At 25.9% G+C, this 13,347-nt stretch overlaps 1 protein-coding gene across 5 annotated transcripts in view; it reads right to left on the bottom strand.

Annotated features, from left to right (window-relative positions):
- Positions 1-539: 539 nt before the first annotated feature.
- The window catches only part of LOC129974982 (integrator complex subunit 7-like), a 52,916-nt gene continuing 40,108 nt past the window's right edge, over positions 540-13,347 (bottom strand). For all 5 annotated transcript variants that reach the window (XM_056087823.1, XM_056087818.1, XM_056087821.1 and 2 more), the window contains 10 exons: positions 12,542-12,690; positions 10,087-10,272; positions 6,789-6,947; positions 5,568-5,762; positions 5,219-5,322; positions 4,927-4,995; positions 3,382-3,529; positions 2,755-2,853; positions 1,862-2,047; positions 540-861 (listed from right to left, as the gene is read on the bottom strand). In XM_056087823.1, the coding sequence (XP_055943798.1) occupies positions 604-861; positions 1,862-2,047; positions 2,755-2,853; positions 3,382-3,529; positions 4,927-4,995; positions 5,219-5,322; positions 5,568-5,762; positions 6,789-6,947; positions 10,087-10,272; positions 12,542-12,690 (1,553 nt within the window). In that variant the 3' untranslated portion in view covers positions 540-603. The remainder of the gene's footprint in view (positions 862-1,861; positions 2,048-2,754; positions 2,854-3,381; positions 3,530-4,926; positions 4,996-5,218; positions 5,323-5,567; positions 5,763-6,788; positions 6,948-10,086; positions 10,273-12,541; positions 12,691-13,347) is intronic.

Here is a 13,347-nt window from a genome sequence, read left to right on the forward strand (position 1 = left end):
TACACAAGGTATTATTGAGTATCTTGGTAGATTATGCACAATTATATTTTTAATCACTTGTTTCCATTAGGGAAAGTTCATGAACATAATAAATAGTACAAATGTACTATTAATATTTAAACATCAACTTGTGCATAAAACATTTAAATGAAATTAAATGTAAACTATATCCCCAGCAACCAGCCGACTGTCAATTAAATAATAAAAAAGCTATATGTATAAAGAGAATAGTTGCCTCATTATGCATAAGATGATTATACACCCCAGGATTGTGTGAGATAAGAGAACATGCACCAGAAATTTTTTTAGAATTTCCTTTGTCTTTAAGAAACAAAATGCCACGAAATTATTTTCTGGTACAATTTAGAGAAGAGATTTTTAAAAAAAAACTTTTATTTGTAAAATAATTTATTATTATTATTAAGACTATTGAAATACTTAAAACAAAGAATTGTCATTCAACAATCTGAAAATTAATATATTCTAATATATATATATAAAAGTTTATTATACAAGTTGCATATATATATAAACGATGCAATGTATACATGGTTGAAAGGTATGTAAAATTGTCTTAAAATGGACTTCATTGAGAGTAAATTCTCACGTCTGAAATCTTGCTGGGTATGTGGGTCGTGCAACTGGCTTTTGGTTGTTACTGTCATCATAAGATTTTACAGTAAGGGACATTTTTGGTCCTGTTTTCCATAATGATTCTTTGTCATCAATTACTGCAGCTTCTATAGTAATTGAATGAAGACCAGCAACAGGAAAGCCGAGCAAAAACTGGGCATGAAAATAATCGTAATGAGGAGTGACATTTTGTGAAAGACTTGTTGTTGGGAAACTATCTGGAAAAGACTGATAAAAGAAGATTCATTTAATAAATAGGCGGTGGTATAATACAATAAAAAATCACTATAATAAGGTAATTTGAATATATTTAAGATAACCACTGATAATTAAGTTCAGGGAAAATAATTTTTAATAACATTTCATTTTAAAGATGCATTAGAGCTACTGGAGATAGACTTAATAATTTTGTATCCAAGAGCAGATGATTAGAAAACTTGAGCTCATACCATCAAAAGAATGTGATATATAAACAGATTTAAGAGCAGCAGCTCAATGGTGTAGTATTTGGGGAGCTAGGAGTGTATAAATGCCTTGGATAGATATCTTAAAGAATGCTAAGACTAAACATTTGTGCATTTATATCATGTTTTAAAGAAAATTATGATACAGACTAGTCATTGATGATGACTAGGGCAGAACAATTATGCTCCTGGTGCCATACTTTTGCTACGCCATTAGAGTAGTTCTAAATACTGGATGGAATTTTAGCATAATCAAGACTCAAATCTGTAATCCTTATATCAAGAAACCAAGGCCACTACAAACCAGTTTATTTAAAATGGTATTAATATATTAGAATGGCAATTTTAATTGTTATGAAAAGTTCTAATATGAAAATATTGATTTCTTTTTTATCAATGCCCATAAAATAATAAAGAAAGAAATTAAAAAAAAAAGTACTAAGAAAAACACTTAAAGAATATATATATATATATATATATATATATATATATATATATATATATATATATATATTTACCAAATATAAAAAGGGGGGGATTCTAATTTTTCAGATAAAACATATTTCATTTTCAATGTTAGAAGAATCAATAATAAAAACCACTATGCATATTTTTACTCGTAAGCAAATGTTAAAGTCGTAAACTATTTCTTATAGGTAGTTCCTCATTTTTAAATATGCCTGATTTATTTTAATGGAACATGGTGAGTTTTTTGAATTCAATATTAAATTTCCATCTTGATATCTTTCTGTATATAATCTTACCTTATTATCTTGTTGAGGTGTGCGAGTTTGTTGACTCGTAACTGTGATCAGGATTTTATCCACTTTTCTGTATAATCCTGGTCTAGATCCATGCTGAACTACACCTTCCACTTTTATTGACAATTGGGAAGTATTCTGTATTATAATAGGTTCTCCAGATGTTTTTGGCTGCGGTGAGATTGCCAACTGCAATTTAAAAAAATAAGTAAAAGTGTAAGAACGCTTTAGTGAGATTACTTTAATTTATTGCTATAGGCGAAATTGTAAAGGCAACGAAAAATAAAGTTTCAAAAAAGTTATAGTGGAAAAAAGGTTCTGTATAATTTTGGTCCCCGATTAAGGTAAAATAAAAATCAAAGAGTATTCATGGATTTTCAAGGAAATTGGAGCCATGCAGAAACCATAAACTATTCTATTCATTGTGATATGTATTTCCCTAATTTTCCATCTTAATTTAATCAATCACAAAAAAGAGCTATAAAGCTAAAAAAAGATACATTTTAAAAAGATTTTCAAAATTGTTAAGTTTTAAAGTTAAACCTCAACTGCAAAAATTAAAAACATGCCTTATGTTGAAACCTATTCAGTATAGAAAATAAAACGAATCTTGATCATCAACAATGGAGGAAAATTAAAGCTAAAGTTAAAAAAACTGTTGTAATAGTAAAAATGATAGGAGTTTTACTTCAAGAAATAACATTATTGTAAAATATGCTTAAAATACTTTCAAAAAATTAAATACCCCAAAAAATTAATGTAACTGATTTTTTTTAAATGATATAAAAATTATTTTTGAGCAAGAATATTTTTGAGAGTTCTGGTGGAAAAAGGGTTCTGTATAATTCTGGTCTAGATTTATGTTCAACTACATTAAGAAATATAAATTTATATACCTTTATGCTAGTAGACTGAAGAGCCTGGAAAAAAAATCTTGGCAAACACAATGGAATAAGGAATATTTCATTACTGATTTTTGTCAAAAAGTCTGTCTCCTGCAAAAATAAATGAAATAAATCTTTCGATAGAATAGGATTACTCTATTACAATATCACATGAAACAATACCTTTTTTTAGTAAAATAAAATGGTCAACACCGATTTTAGAAAACTCAATTTAATAAGAAACTATTTTAATAACTTTTATCACTGCTGATTTCAGTCAATACCCTTAGATAAATTTTGAAGTATTAAAAATAATTGTTGTGAAGACTTTAATTATATAATTGTGGTCTTAGAATTGGAGATCACATTGGATAAAAGAATGCTATTTTATCCTAAAACTTTTTATAGTATTTAAATATTTGGAACTTTATTTAGTCATGAACATAAAATTTGTAGTACTAAAAATTTTGAATTACACAGATGGATTTAGTTTTTAACATTTCTATAACTGATACTTAAAATTTATATAATTGTTTTCCTAAGATCAATGCTAACAACAAAATTTGAATTAATATACCACCAATTAAAAAAATGACCCACTAAAATACAAAAGAAAAAAAAAGTTAAAAAAATATTTACTTGTCTAGAAACAACTCTTTCATCATAGTTAATTGTGAAATCTCTAATGAGAGTAGAAGCTTTACGGCAAGCTTCACCCATTTGGTAGTTTTCTAAAGACTGTTTAGAGTGTTCCATAGACAATATATCTTCTTCCCCTGTGGCGACACTGCAATAAAAATATTTGAAAATATACATATAAATTTCAACAGCTCAAAAACTGGTGAAAAATTAGCCATTGAGCCATTACTACTTCTTATATAAATCTATTTCCTATCATAGAGTTTAATGAAAGAATCACACTTAGAACTAAATAGAGCACCATTTTAATTGAAATAATATTAAAACAAAACAAAAAAATTATTTTAATAATGTATTAATTAATCAAAAGTTAACATTTGTATAATACATAAAAAATCAATCAATTATAATGAAAACAAATTACTAGAAATATTGCTATAATGAAATGAACTCTAAAAAGGAATAAGAGGTTAAAAAATTTCAATAATAAAAAAAATTACGCAAATATATTTTTGAATGATATTTATGGGATATATTATTTTGATGAAATAAAAACTATTTTATATAAATTTTTTTTCTCTTGAATTGGTAACTACAATCATTTTAAACAAAAATTAATTCAGCTTTTACTTTATTACTAGTAATTTATTTATAATTTGCTAATCATTAAAAGTATTAAGTTTAGGATCTGTTAAAATAGATAAACTGTATCACTATTAAAAGTTATGTCTTTTAAACAAGTTGACTTGACAAAGATTAGAAAATTTCTTTTATATTTATAAGGAATTAGTTTTTTTATTCAAAAATGCATTTGATAATGTTTCTAAATGAAAGATTTTATAATTTTTATTTTGATTACATATAGAAATTTAAGAGACATGCCAAATTTCTCATTTGTATTACAATACACTTCTTACATTCTTTAATGTTCTTTTCATGCAAGTATTTCATAGTGTGGTATGAAATTACAAAATGTTTCTATTTAGAACATCATTAAGATGAAAAAACCTTCAAGAAAAAATTAAAGCTTTCAAAAATTGATGAAATATAATCGAATTATTTTTAGTGATTTCTAAAAAAATTAATATAATAGAGTAATAAAAAAACAATTATTTTATTTTGATAACAGAATTTTAAAAAATCACTATTTGGTAAAAAAACTAAAAATACATTTTTGTGGAACTAATTTTAAAATTTAAATTCCATGTCTTCAGTTAGCATCTTAACTGTACAAGAAAAATTATAACACATACAGAATACCTTTTCAAAGTCAAACTTTATATATTCATTGTCATATAATGCACAATGAATTCTGAAATGTCTAGGAGGATTATTTCAGATTACAACATCATCAAAACAATCATAAAATAGGAAATTTTTAAGTATTACAAACCAAAAGTTTAGTATCAGAACAAAAGGTATCAAACATCTTAATCATGCTATATTGTTGCTTCGTAAAACCCAATACAAAATTGAGTCAATATTATGTTATATTGAGTAACAAAAATATTAAAAAATTTACTTATTAACATTGTTAAAACTTACCTTATACCTTGATTATGTTGAGACACTTTATCAATTGCCTGAGCAATTAATAAGCATGCTTGGTGCAATCTTAAAAATGTCAAAGAATTCATAAAATAAATAAGTTAAAAAAACTGATCTGAAGAAATCAAACTGATAAATAGATTAATATATAATGCAAACATTTGAAAATATTTATTTCCTTCTCTTCCACTGAAATTATTATTATTTTTTAACTTAAACATTACTTTGTTGCCCAATTTATTAGGAATTATGCATTAAATCTTCAATAAAATATTTCATCAAAGGATACAATTGAATATTCGTTAGTGTTTTAGGATCAGCATCGAAAACAGATTGGTAAAGAGCTCCATATTGATCAGCCAAACATTTAAAATCTCTAGCACATTTCCTTATCTGAAAATTTATAAATAAACTTCAAAATATAAATTATATACAATTTTAAATAAAAACAAAATAAACCATGATACTAGCAGAGAATGTTATCAAAAAATAATGAAATCAAGAATAATTTTATCTCCTGACATAATTCACAAATTTCAAATATATTAGATCAAAATTTAACTTAATTTGATTCCAATTTTGTTTAATAATTTTTTTTGAAGGAATCAACATTATAATAATAAAATGATTCACTGAACCTGTAACACAACACGTCCACATTTCTGAAGTTCATCTCGAGTTGCTGCTGCCACAGATGCAGCTATGGCTGGTGGAGGTGATGTTTTAATGCATGAACAAGCCAATTGGAGTTGTAAATGTGCCCCTAAAACTTCACTTCGTAAACGAGCATATTCACATTGGAAGATCAGAGAATGTTGCGGTATTGTAGCTGCCTAAAATATTAATGATTTATAATTCACATTCAAATATTACAAATTCCACATTAAAACCACATTTATTCTAGCATAATTTCAAGAATTTTTTCAGCCACCATGATTTTCTTAATTTTTAAATGTTCTCAAATCTTCCCAATGCATTTTTTAAAAAATGCTGATTAGCTTGATGAAATAAGAGGAATTAAAATAATTTTGACAAAAAATTATTTTACACAATATTTTAAATTCAAACAGCATTATTACAAGTGATCATTTCACATATTGAAAATTTTCTCTCCTAATATTGTCTAATGTAAATATACATAACAATTATCAAATCTATATTAAAAGATAATTAAAATAATTTCTTATTTCCTTCTCAAGATATCAATAAAAAAAATTCATATTTTCATATGAATTCTTCAGATAAAGAAATTCAATCAAAATAATTTAACTAGGTAGCAAACTGACAATAATAATAATATATCCAGTAAATAAGAAGTTAAAAAAAATTTCTTTTATTTATCTTTTTACAATATCAAGAAGAACAATGATAGTATGCATTGCAATATATCTGCTCATATCTATTTTCTGAACCAAATCTTTATATATTAGTTGCCAGTTAAAAAATATGATAAATTTAAATTTAATATTTTACAGAATAATTTTATACAATTTTTTAAACACTATGCACTACACTACACCAGAAAACTAACTAAAACATGTTCAAGCATCAAATGCAGAAAGTGGAAGTATTTGTCAAAGAAATTTCTTAAGAACAATATGTGCCTTGCAACAATTACTAATATCTTTGTTTTAATTCTTTAATGGAATCTCAAAATATTAGAAAAGAATTCTAAAATAATTTTATAATATATATAAATATTGCTTTTATGATCAAGGAAAAAATTCATAAAGATGATATATTTTCACTCGGAAAATCATCAATATTTCTGTACATATTTTCAAAATAATTTTTTAATTTATCATATTAAAAACAATTTTTATAAATATCACACAACTTAAAATATTACAAATTCATACTTTCAAAGCCGACACAGCTTTCATGTAATGTGTAATAGCTTGAGAAACAGATTCAATAATTTCTTGGTTGCTTCTCACAGTTTTAGACATTAGACAATTTTCAGCTTGACTGATCTCACTTAAACTTACTAGCCAAAAATATAAATGCTCGGAGCTAACCTGAAAAAAATTTAAATGTAAGTCAATCTGATGAGAAAGAAAACACATGCCATTTTTAAAATATCATAATAAAACATGGAAAAATACTAAATACCCACAAACATATAGGATAAATATTTTTTTTAATCATGTACAACTATTCAATCCTTAAATTCTCTTCGATTTCTCATTCTTTTTATTCAATTTTTTTAAAAATACGTGTGATAATTAGTGGCAAATTTAGATCTTTTGCAGTCCTAGCAATAGCATATTGTACCTTTTGAATAAATTGAAAAATGTAATTTCATTTTATAAAACTTATCTAACAGTTCATAGTTTATATTAAATTACATTTCTTTCTTAATAACACTTAAAAATATTTTTATTAAATAAGGATATTATTGAAAAAATGACTAAAATAATAAATTTCTTTAAATTTTAACATAAATATTAGATAATTATTTATTTAGGTATAAATAAAAATATTTAATTATTACAACAAATTATAGGTAATTTATTCAAATCATTTTTTTAATGATTTGTCATCCAGTAGTTAATGCACTCAGAAAACGTATTTTTCTTGAATAAATATAAATAGTTTATAGGAGACAAGAATTGGCAGTTTGTGCAGAAACTAAAATCAATGTATGAGCTAAAAAAAAAGAGATGTATCCAGGCAATGAATACTTATTTCTAATCTAGTCTATTATAAAGTCTAAGTTCATTATTGAATAGACATATTATAAAAGCATTATCTTAATATTGGCTTCTTGTATCTTCAATTGACAAAATATGTCTAAAACTAAATTCTTCATTTCAATAGCTGTATAATTTAGTTAATAACATGAATTTAATAAATCTTGTTACAAGATCGCTATTAAATAAAACATATTGAATTACAAAGATTAATTGAACTCAATGATTGAGATAATTAACATTTATGAAATTGAGTTGTTTTTTTTTATACAAAAAGCTGTAAGAATTCTATGCACGTTATTTTAGATAAATAATAGGTTTTACCTGAATTTCCTGATTTTTCTATATGATTTTTTTTAAATCATTATAATCTGGAAATAAAACCTAAAATTCTTCAGACATTTCCATTGTTAAGTGCAATGAAAAATTCATGTTTCCCTTTTCCTCAAAATGCTAAACTGCTTCTGACAAGAAACATTGTACCAATATTCCATGCCTTTTGCTTACATTTGATGTATTGCAGTATCAATTTTTCCTACAGAATTACCTCTCTGAATAAACCTATTAACTTTATCAGGATTGTTATTCAAATCTGAAGGGAAAAAACAAACAAAAAAACTGTGTTGTACTAATATTCTTGTGTTCCCACTTGTACTAATATTCAAGACATGAGGAAATGCTGGTTTGGTTTGGTTTTGGTTATTTTAACGTCCCGTTTGAAGCAACACTAGGGCTATTTTGGGACGGTCCACGTAATTTTGAACCGCGGTCAGATGACGAGGACGACACCTGAGCTGGCACCCCCCTCTCCACACCACACCAGCGAGGAAATGCGGGAATAGCATTGATGTACTAGTTATAATGCAATATGGTTTTAAGGAGTGGAAAAAGCAAGGATTTGAAACAACATTTTAACAGTATTCGAAATAGTATATTATAAGCAGGTTCATATTTACATACAGAAAAAAAAAAACCATTTTACCTTTATTTATTATTTATAATTTAGCAAAAAATTCATATATTAATGGGGAGAGATATATTACCTCTCATGCTCTTTAACTGTAAGTCACAAAAAATTATGGACTCGGGTGAAACAAACACAAAATATTTTTGTTATCATAATACAAATCATCTAATGATTACTGGACACAAAACATTACAGAGCAATATAACTTTTTAACATCCATCCTCATTTATTCACCTTTTTTTTCCGTTTTAAGAAAAAATATATGTATATATGTCTGAAACCTATGGTAATCAGAATATAAATTTTTGAACTGTGAAAAATCACAATGTCTTACTTCTGTTAAATGCTTTGGTATATTTCTTCTATAGCTTCAACTTTTAGGGGATTCCAAGATTCAGGATCTATTAAGTTATTTTCAGTTAGCTAAATATTTTATTTCTAAGCAGGTTCGTTACACGAGCAGGTTGAACCAAAATTATAAACTCTCTGTTCTTCAAAAAGTGACAATAGATCTATCCGAAAGTTTAATTGAGGTTACCCGTAACAACATTCATCAGCTTATCGCTCTTCTTATCGTAATGAAATACCAAAAAAAAGTCACCATATCTTTGAAAGAAAGCTGTCCTAGGTTGCTTTTGCTATGATTGTTTTGCGACATTTGGCTTCGGATCAAGGGAAATGATTGCGCGAAATCGCCAATCAAGATCATGATTGGCGCAAAATGCTTAAATAGGCAATTTTTCTCTGATTTTTAGATATTTTTACAAATTTTTCTGACTTTTCCCTAATTTTCCCAGATTGATAAAATTCATTGACATTTCCCACATACCCCTGATTTTTCAGTTCTGTCGTCACCTTACAAAGGTTATATCGATTTGCAGAGATTATGGTCTTTCATTGGAGTATTGATCTCCAGTTAGTTTTCTGAGTTGGTGTTGCTATGATGTATTAATAATGATTACTTTTTGTTTGTTGTTATTTAATGCATGTGTTGTTCTTCCTGTGCATTTACTACATGTACTGTTTCTGATGGTGCTGTTCCATTTCGGCTGTGTTGGTTATCTAAGTTTTCATGCTTTCTTGTCAAATAAAGCATCCTTATCTGTTATTGGGCCTTTTGGATTTTTCATTGTATCAAACACTCACCAGATGGATTCGGATTTCTCCTTTATAATAAATGACTTTCAATACTATTTTCATGAGAAAGAAAAATGAACCACTGACGAGAAAAAAATCAATGGATAAGAGCAACTTATAAGAGAAAATAGAATATTTCTAAAAAAAATTATATTAAAACTTTAAAAAAAAATACACTAGTGGATATACACATTTCTCTTATGCACTAGTGGATAAGAGAAAATACCATATTTCTAAAAAAATTATATTAAAACCTTTAGCAAATTACTAACATGCGTTCAAGCACATTGTTTTTATAAATTTAAAAAATAGTTTTTATAAAGTAACAAATTTAAAGAATAAACAACTTATCCATATTACCCTATTACAAAGCATTGAAAATATTCTTATTGCAAACTGATGATGCCCATATCTCGTAGCTTGACGCCCAATTTTGTAAGAACACCAAAAATCGACAGAGTCTATAGCATTCATGATAGCCAGATCCTCCTGAAGTAACCAGGGTTTGTCGACACTTGTTTGAAAAAGCAATGTGCATACCATACCCTAAAAACAAAATATTATGATCATATCATTTGCATTTTAAAAAGAAAATTTTTAACAAAATTTTTACATATTTTCATTATAAGTTAAAACTTGTTCTACTTCACAGCACATGATGGAAAATTAAACCACAGAAGATAAATTTTTTGTGAATTTGTCAGCCTAAGTTACTAAAACTATTAAATAAAATTGCCTACTAAATAAAAAATTACTACTTTGATTTTTCATGTTTTTTCGTGAATAAATTTTTAAAAAATTGTCATATAGAAATAATTCTTTTGTAATCTTGATGGAGATAATTACCTTTTAAATGATTCTTAATTTATTTTCAATACATATATTATATAATCTATGATCCAGTATTATAATGAAGCAAGATTTTCATTATTCGATTTTTTTTCCCTCATTTCATATTTGTTTTAATATTATAACAGTACAGAATTTCTGTTTATTTATTTTAAGACAGTTCTTTGAAGTGTTCTTGAAAGTACATTCTTTTTATTTTAAATTCATACTTTAATGACGTAAGTAAAAACTTCATAAATAAGTGTTTGTTACAAAAATTTAACAATAGATAATAGTTGGCATCTTTAAAATGATATACACACATTTTATTGATTTTGTAAACACTGTTAAACCAGCAGGAATGTTTCCCCAAAAGTTTCTTACATACTCTCTAATAAAAGAGTTGTCCTAGAAAGTGCCTTCTATAACATTTCATATGAAATATTAACTTTCGATGATAGCATTTTTATTGAATATGTTGTATGTTGTATATGTTGTATGTTTTTGGTGATTAATCTCAGGCATGTGGTAAATATTACCTGAAAATTGAATTTTATTTTTAGACGCATTTTCTCCACCCAAATGAAACAAAAATTTGAACAGAACTACACTTGTCGTCACAAAATCCTGTGATAAATATGATATATTTAAGTCATTGCATTTCTGAATTATCACTTATACTTATTTCTGAAAGTACAGACCGACAGACAATTAACCCTTCATTGGATTTGGTTCAAAATTTGAAAAGTGTTAGGCTGTAGATGTTAATCCCATGTATCGATTTTGTCTACCTAGCTGTATTCATTTTGTTAATTATTGTGTTAAATTTATTCGGACAGACAGACTTCCACTATGTAGATTTTGTTCAAAATTTGATAGTAATATGCAAATTTGGTATAACGACCATATACTAAATGTCAAGAATTTTTGAGCTATTTTTGTCACAGACAGACGAGCATTTTCCAAAAATGTGTTTTTCGAACTCAGGAAGATCTGAAACGTGGAAGTTCGTCAAAATCTCGAATTAGAATTTTTTGACAGTTACAATACTTTCTCTATACTTTGTATATAAAAAAGTAAAAAAAAAAAAAAAAAGCTTTGATTTCTTATGATTTTATTTTTTGTTTTTCTTCAACAAGTAGTTTGATCAACCAATATACTAGTAATTCTTCACTGTTTATATTAACAATATCTTTATACTTAAATCATCGTTCTTGAATTAACTTGTTTTCTCACAATGATTAATGCAATGTTTAGGGCATTTTGTAGTACAACAAATTATTAATAATATAAATAGAAGTCACTTTTTCTATGCATGTATGTCCCACATCTCCTAAATAATTGGGCCAAATTCCACCAAATCTTGCACACTTATTATCTAAGACATGAAAAAATATACTTTCAATTTTTTAAAGTGCAAAAATTAATTACCTATTCAAGTAATTAGAAATGAAAAAAGAATAATAAGAAAAAAATTAAGTATGTCTTTTTTACACTTTGTTTTGCTCTACTTTTTTTCTTTTAAATTTCTCGAATATACATTTTTGACGATGTTTTTATATTGGTCTTAAAGTAGTGATTTAGTCATGCTTAAAACTAAGCTTAAGTCAATTGCTCAAATGAAAACCATCTTTCTTACAGTTCAAAATTTGTGAACAAAGTTTGTTATTAAACAATATTAGTAATAGATGTTAATATGAAACAAATTAGCAATCAGTTATTTTTAAAAATTATCAGGTTCAATTGATATTCTAATTTTAATTAAAATTAGATGATAATGATAGTGGATGATAAAAGGATTTTGTATATTATGATATTTTATACAATAATAGTTTTAAATTAAAAATATAATATATTAAATGATTTTAAACCTGAACAATGTCAAATATTACATCAACTAGTTTTATCTAAAAGCAAAAAAAAAAAGAAAAAAAAAATGAAGAACAGATTTAACAAAATAAATTAAATATGAAATTAAGAAACTTACAATGGCTTTTGTAGCTTCAGGATTAATATGAGATTGAGATGTGAACTCTCTTAACTTCATAATTAATTCTGTTTGCCAACATACTACAATACCGGCACTTTTATTTCCTAATGCACATAGAGCTGTGCATAAAGGTACTACCCACACATCTATTGAAACAAAAGAAAAGAAATATAAAACTTATATAATATGCTTCCAATTCAAAACATAAATTTAATGTTGTTTCCCAACTTCACAAGGATGAAGTCAGAGTAATGATAGATGGAATAACTCTTTCTAATGTTACATAATTTTTTTAAAAAATATTCAAAAATGGCAAAAACATTTTTAAATATGTCTAAATTATTTTCATGTAATAATTTCCTGATTGTATTATTCATACTGTTGCAAACAAATCATTATGTTTATTCTTGGCTATTATTTTAATGGTGAAGATTTTCATTTTCTTTTTGTAGTATTTTTTTTATTAATGTCTAAAATAATAATTTTTAATCCAGAAATAATTTAAAATGTTTGTTAAGTAGTACAAGCAGCAACACCATTAAAAAGTAAAAAAGTATTGTAAAAAAATATTGCTTATAATAATAAAACATTTACAAAAATATTTTAATTTCATTTAAAGACACGAATAAAGGAACCCTTTTCATTATATTGCTTCTGCCAGACTAGAGAGTACCATAAGTATATGGAAGAAAGACTGTCAGATATGTAAGCACACTTTCATTTCCCTGATGAGTGAAGTAATGATGGAAGGGATGGGGTTAGAGGCAGTTACACCATCCTCAATTTTTATAAAAGGGGATTGT

The sequence above is a fragment of the Argiope bruennichi genome, chromosome 7, assembly GCF_947563725.1.
Source record: "Argiope bruennichi chromosome 7, qqArgBrue1.1, whole genome shotgun sequence".
Lineage (NCBI taxonomy): Eukaryota > Metazoa > Arthropoda > Arachnida > Araneae > Araneidae > Argiope > Argiope bruennichi.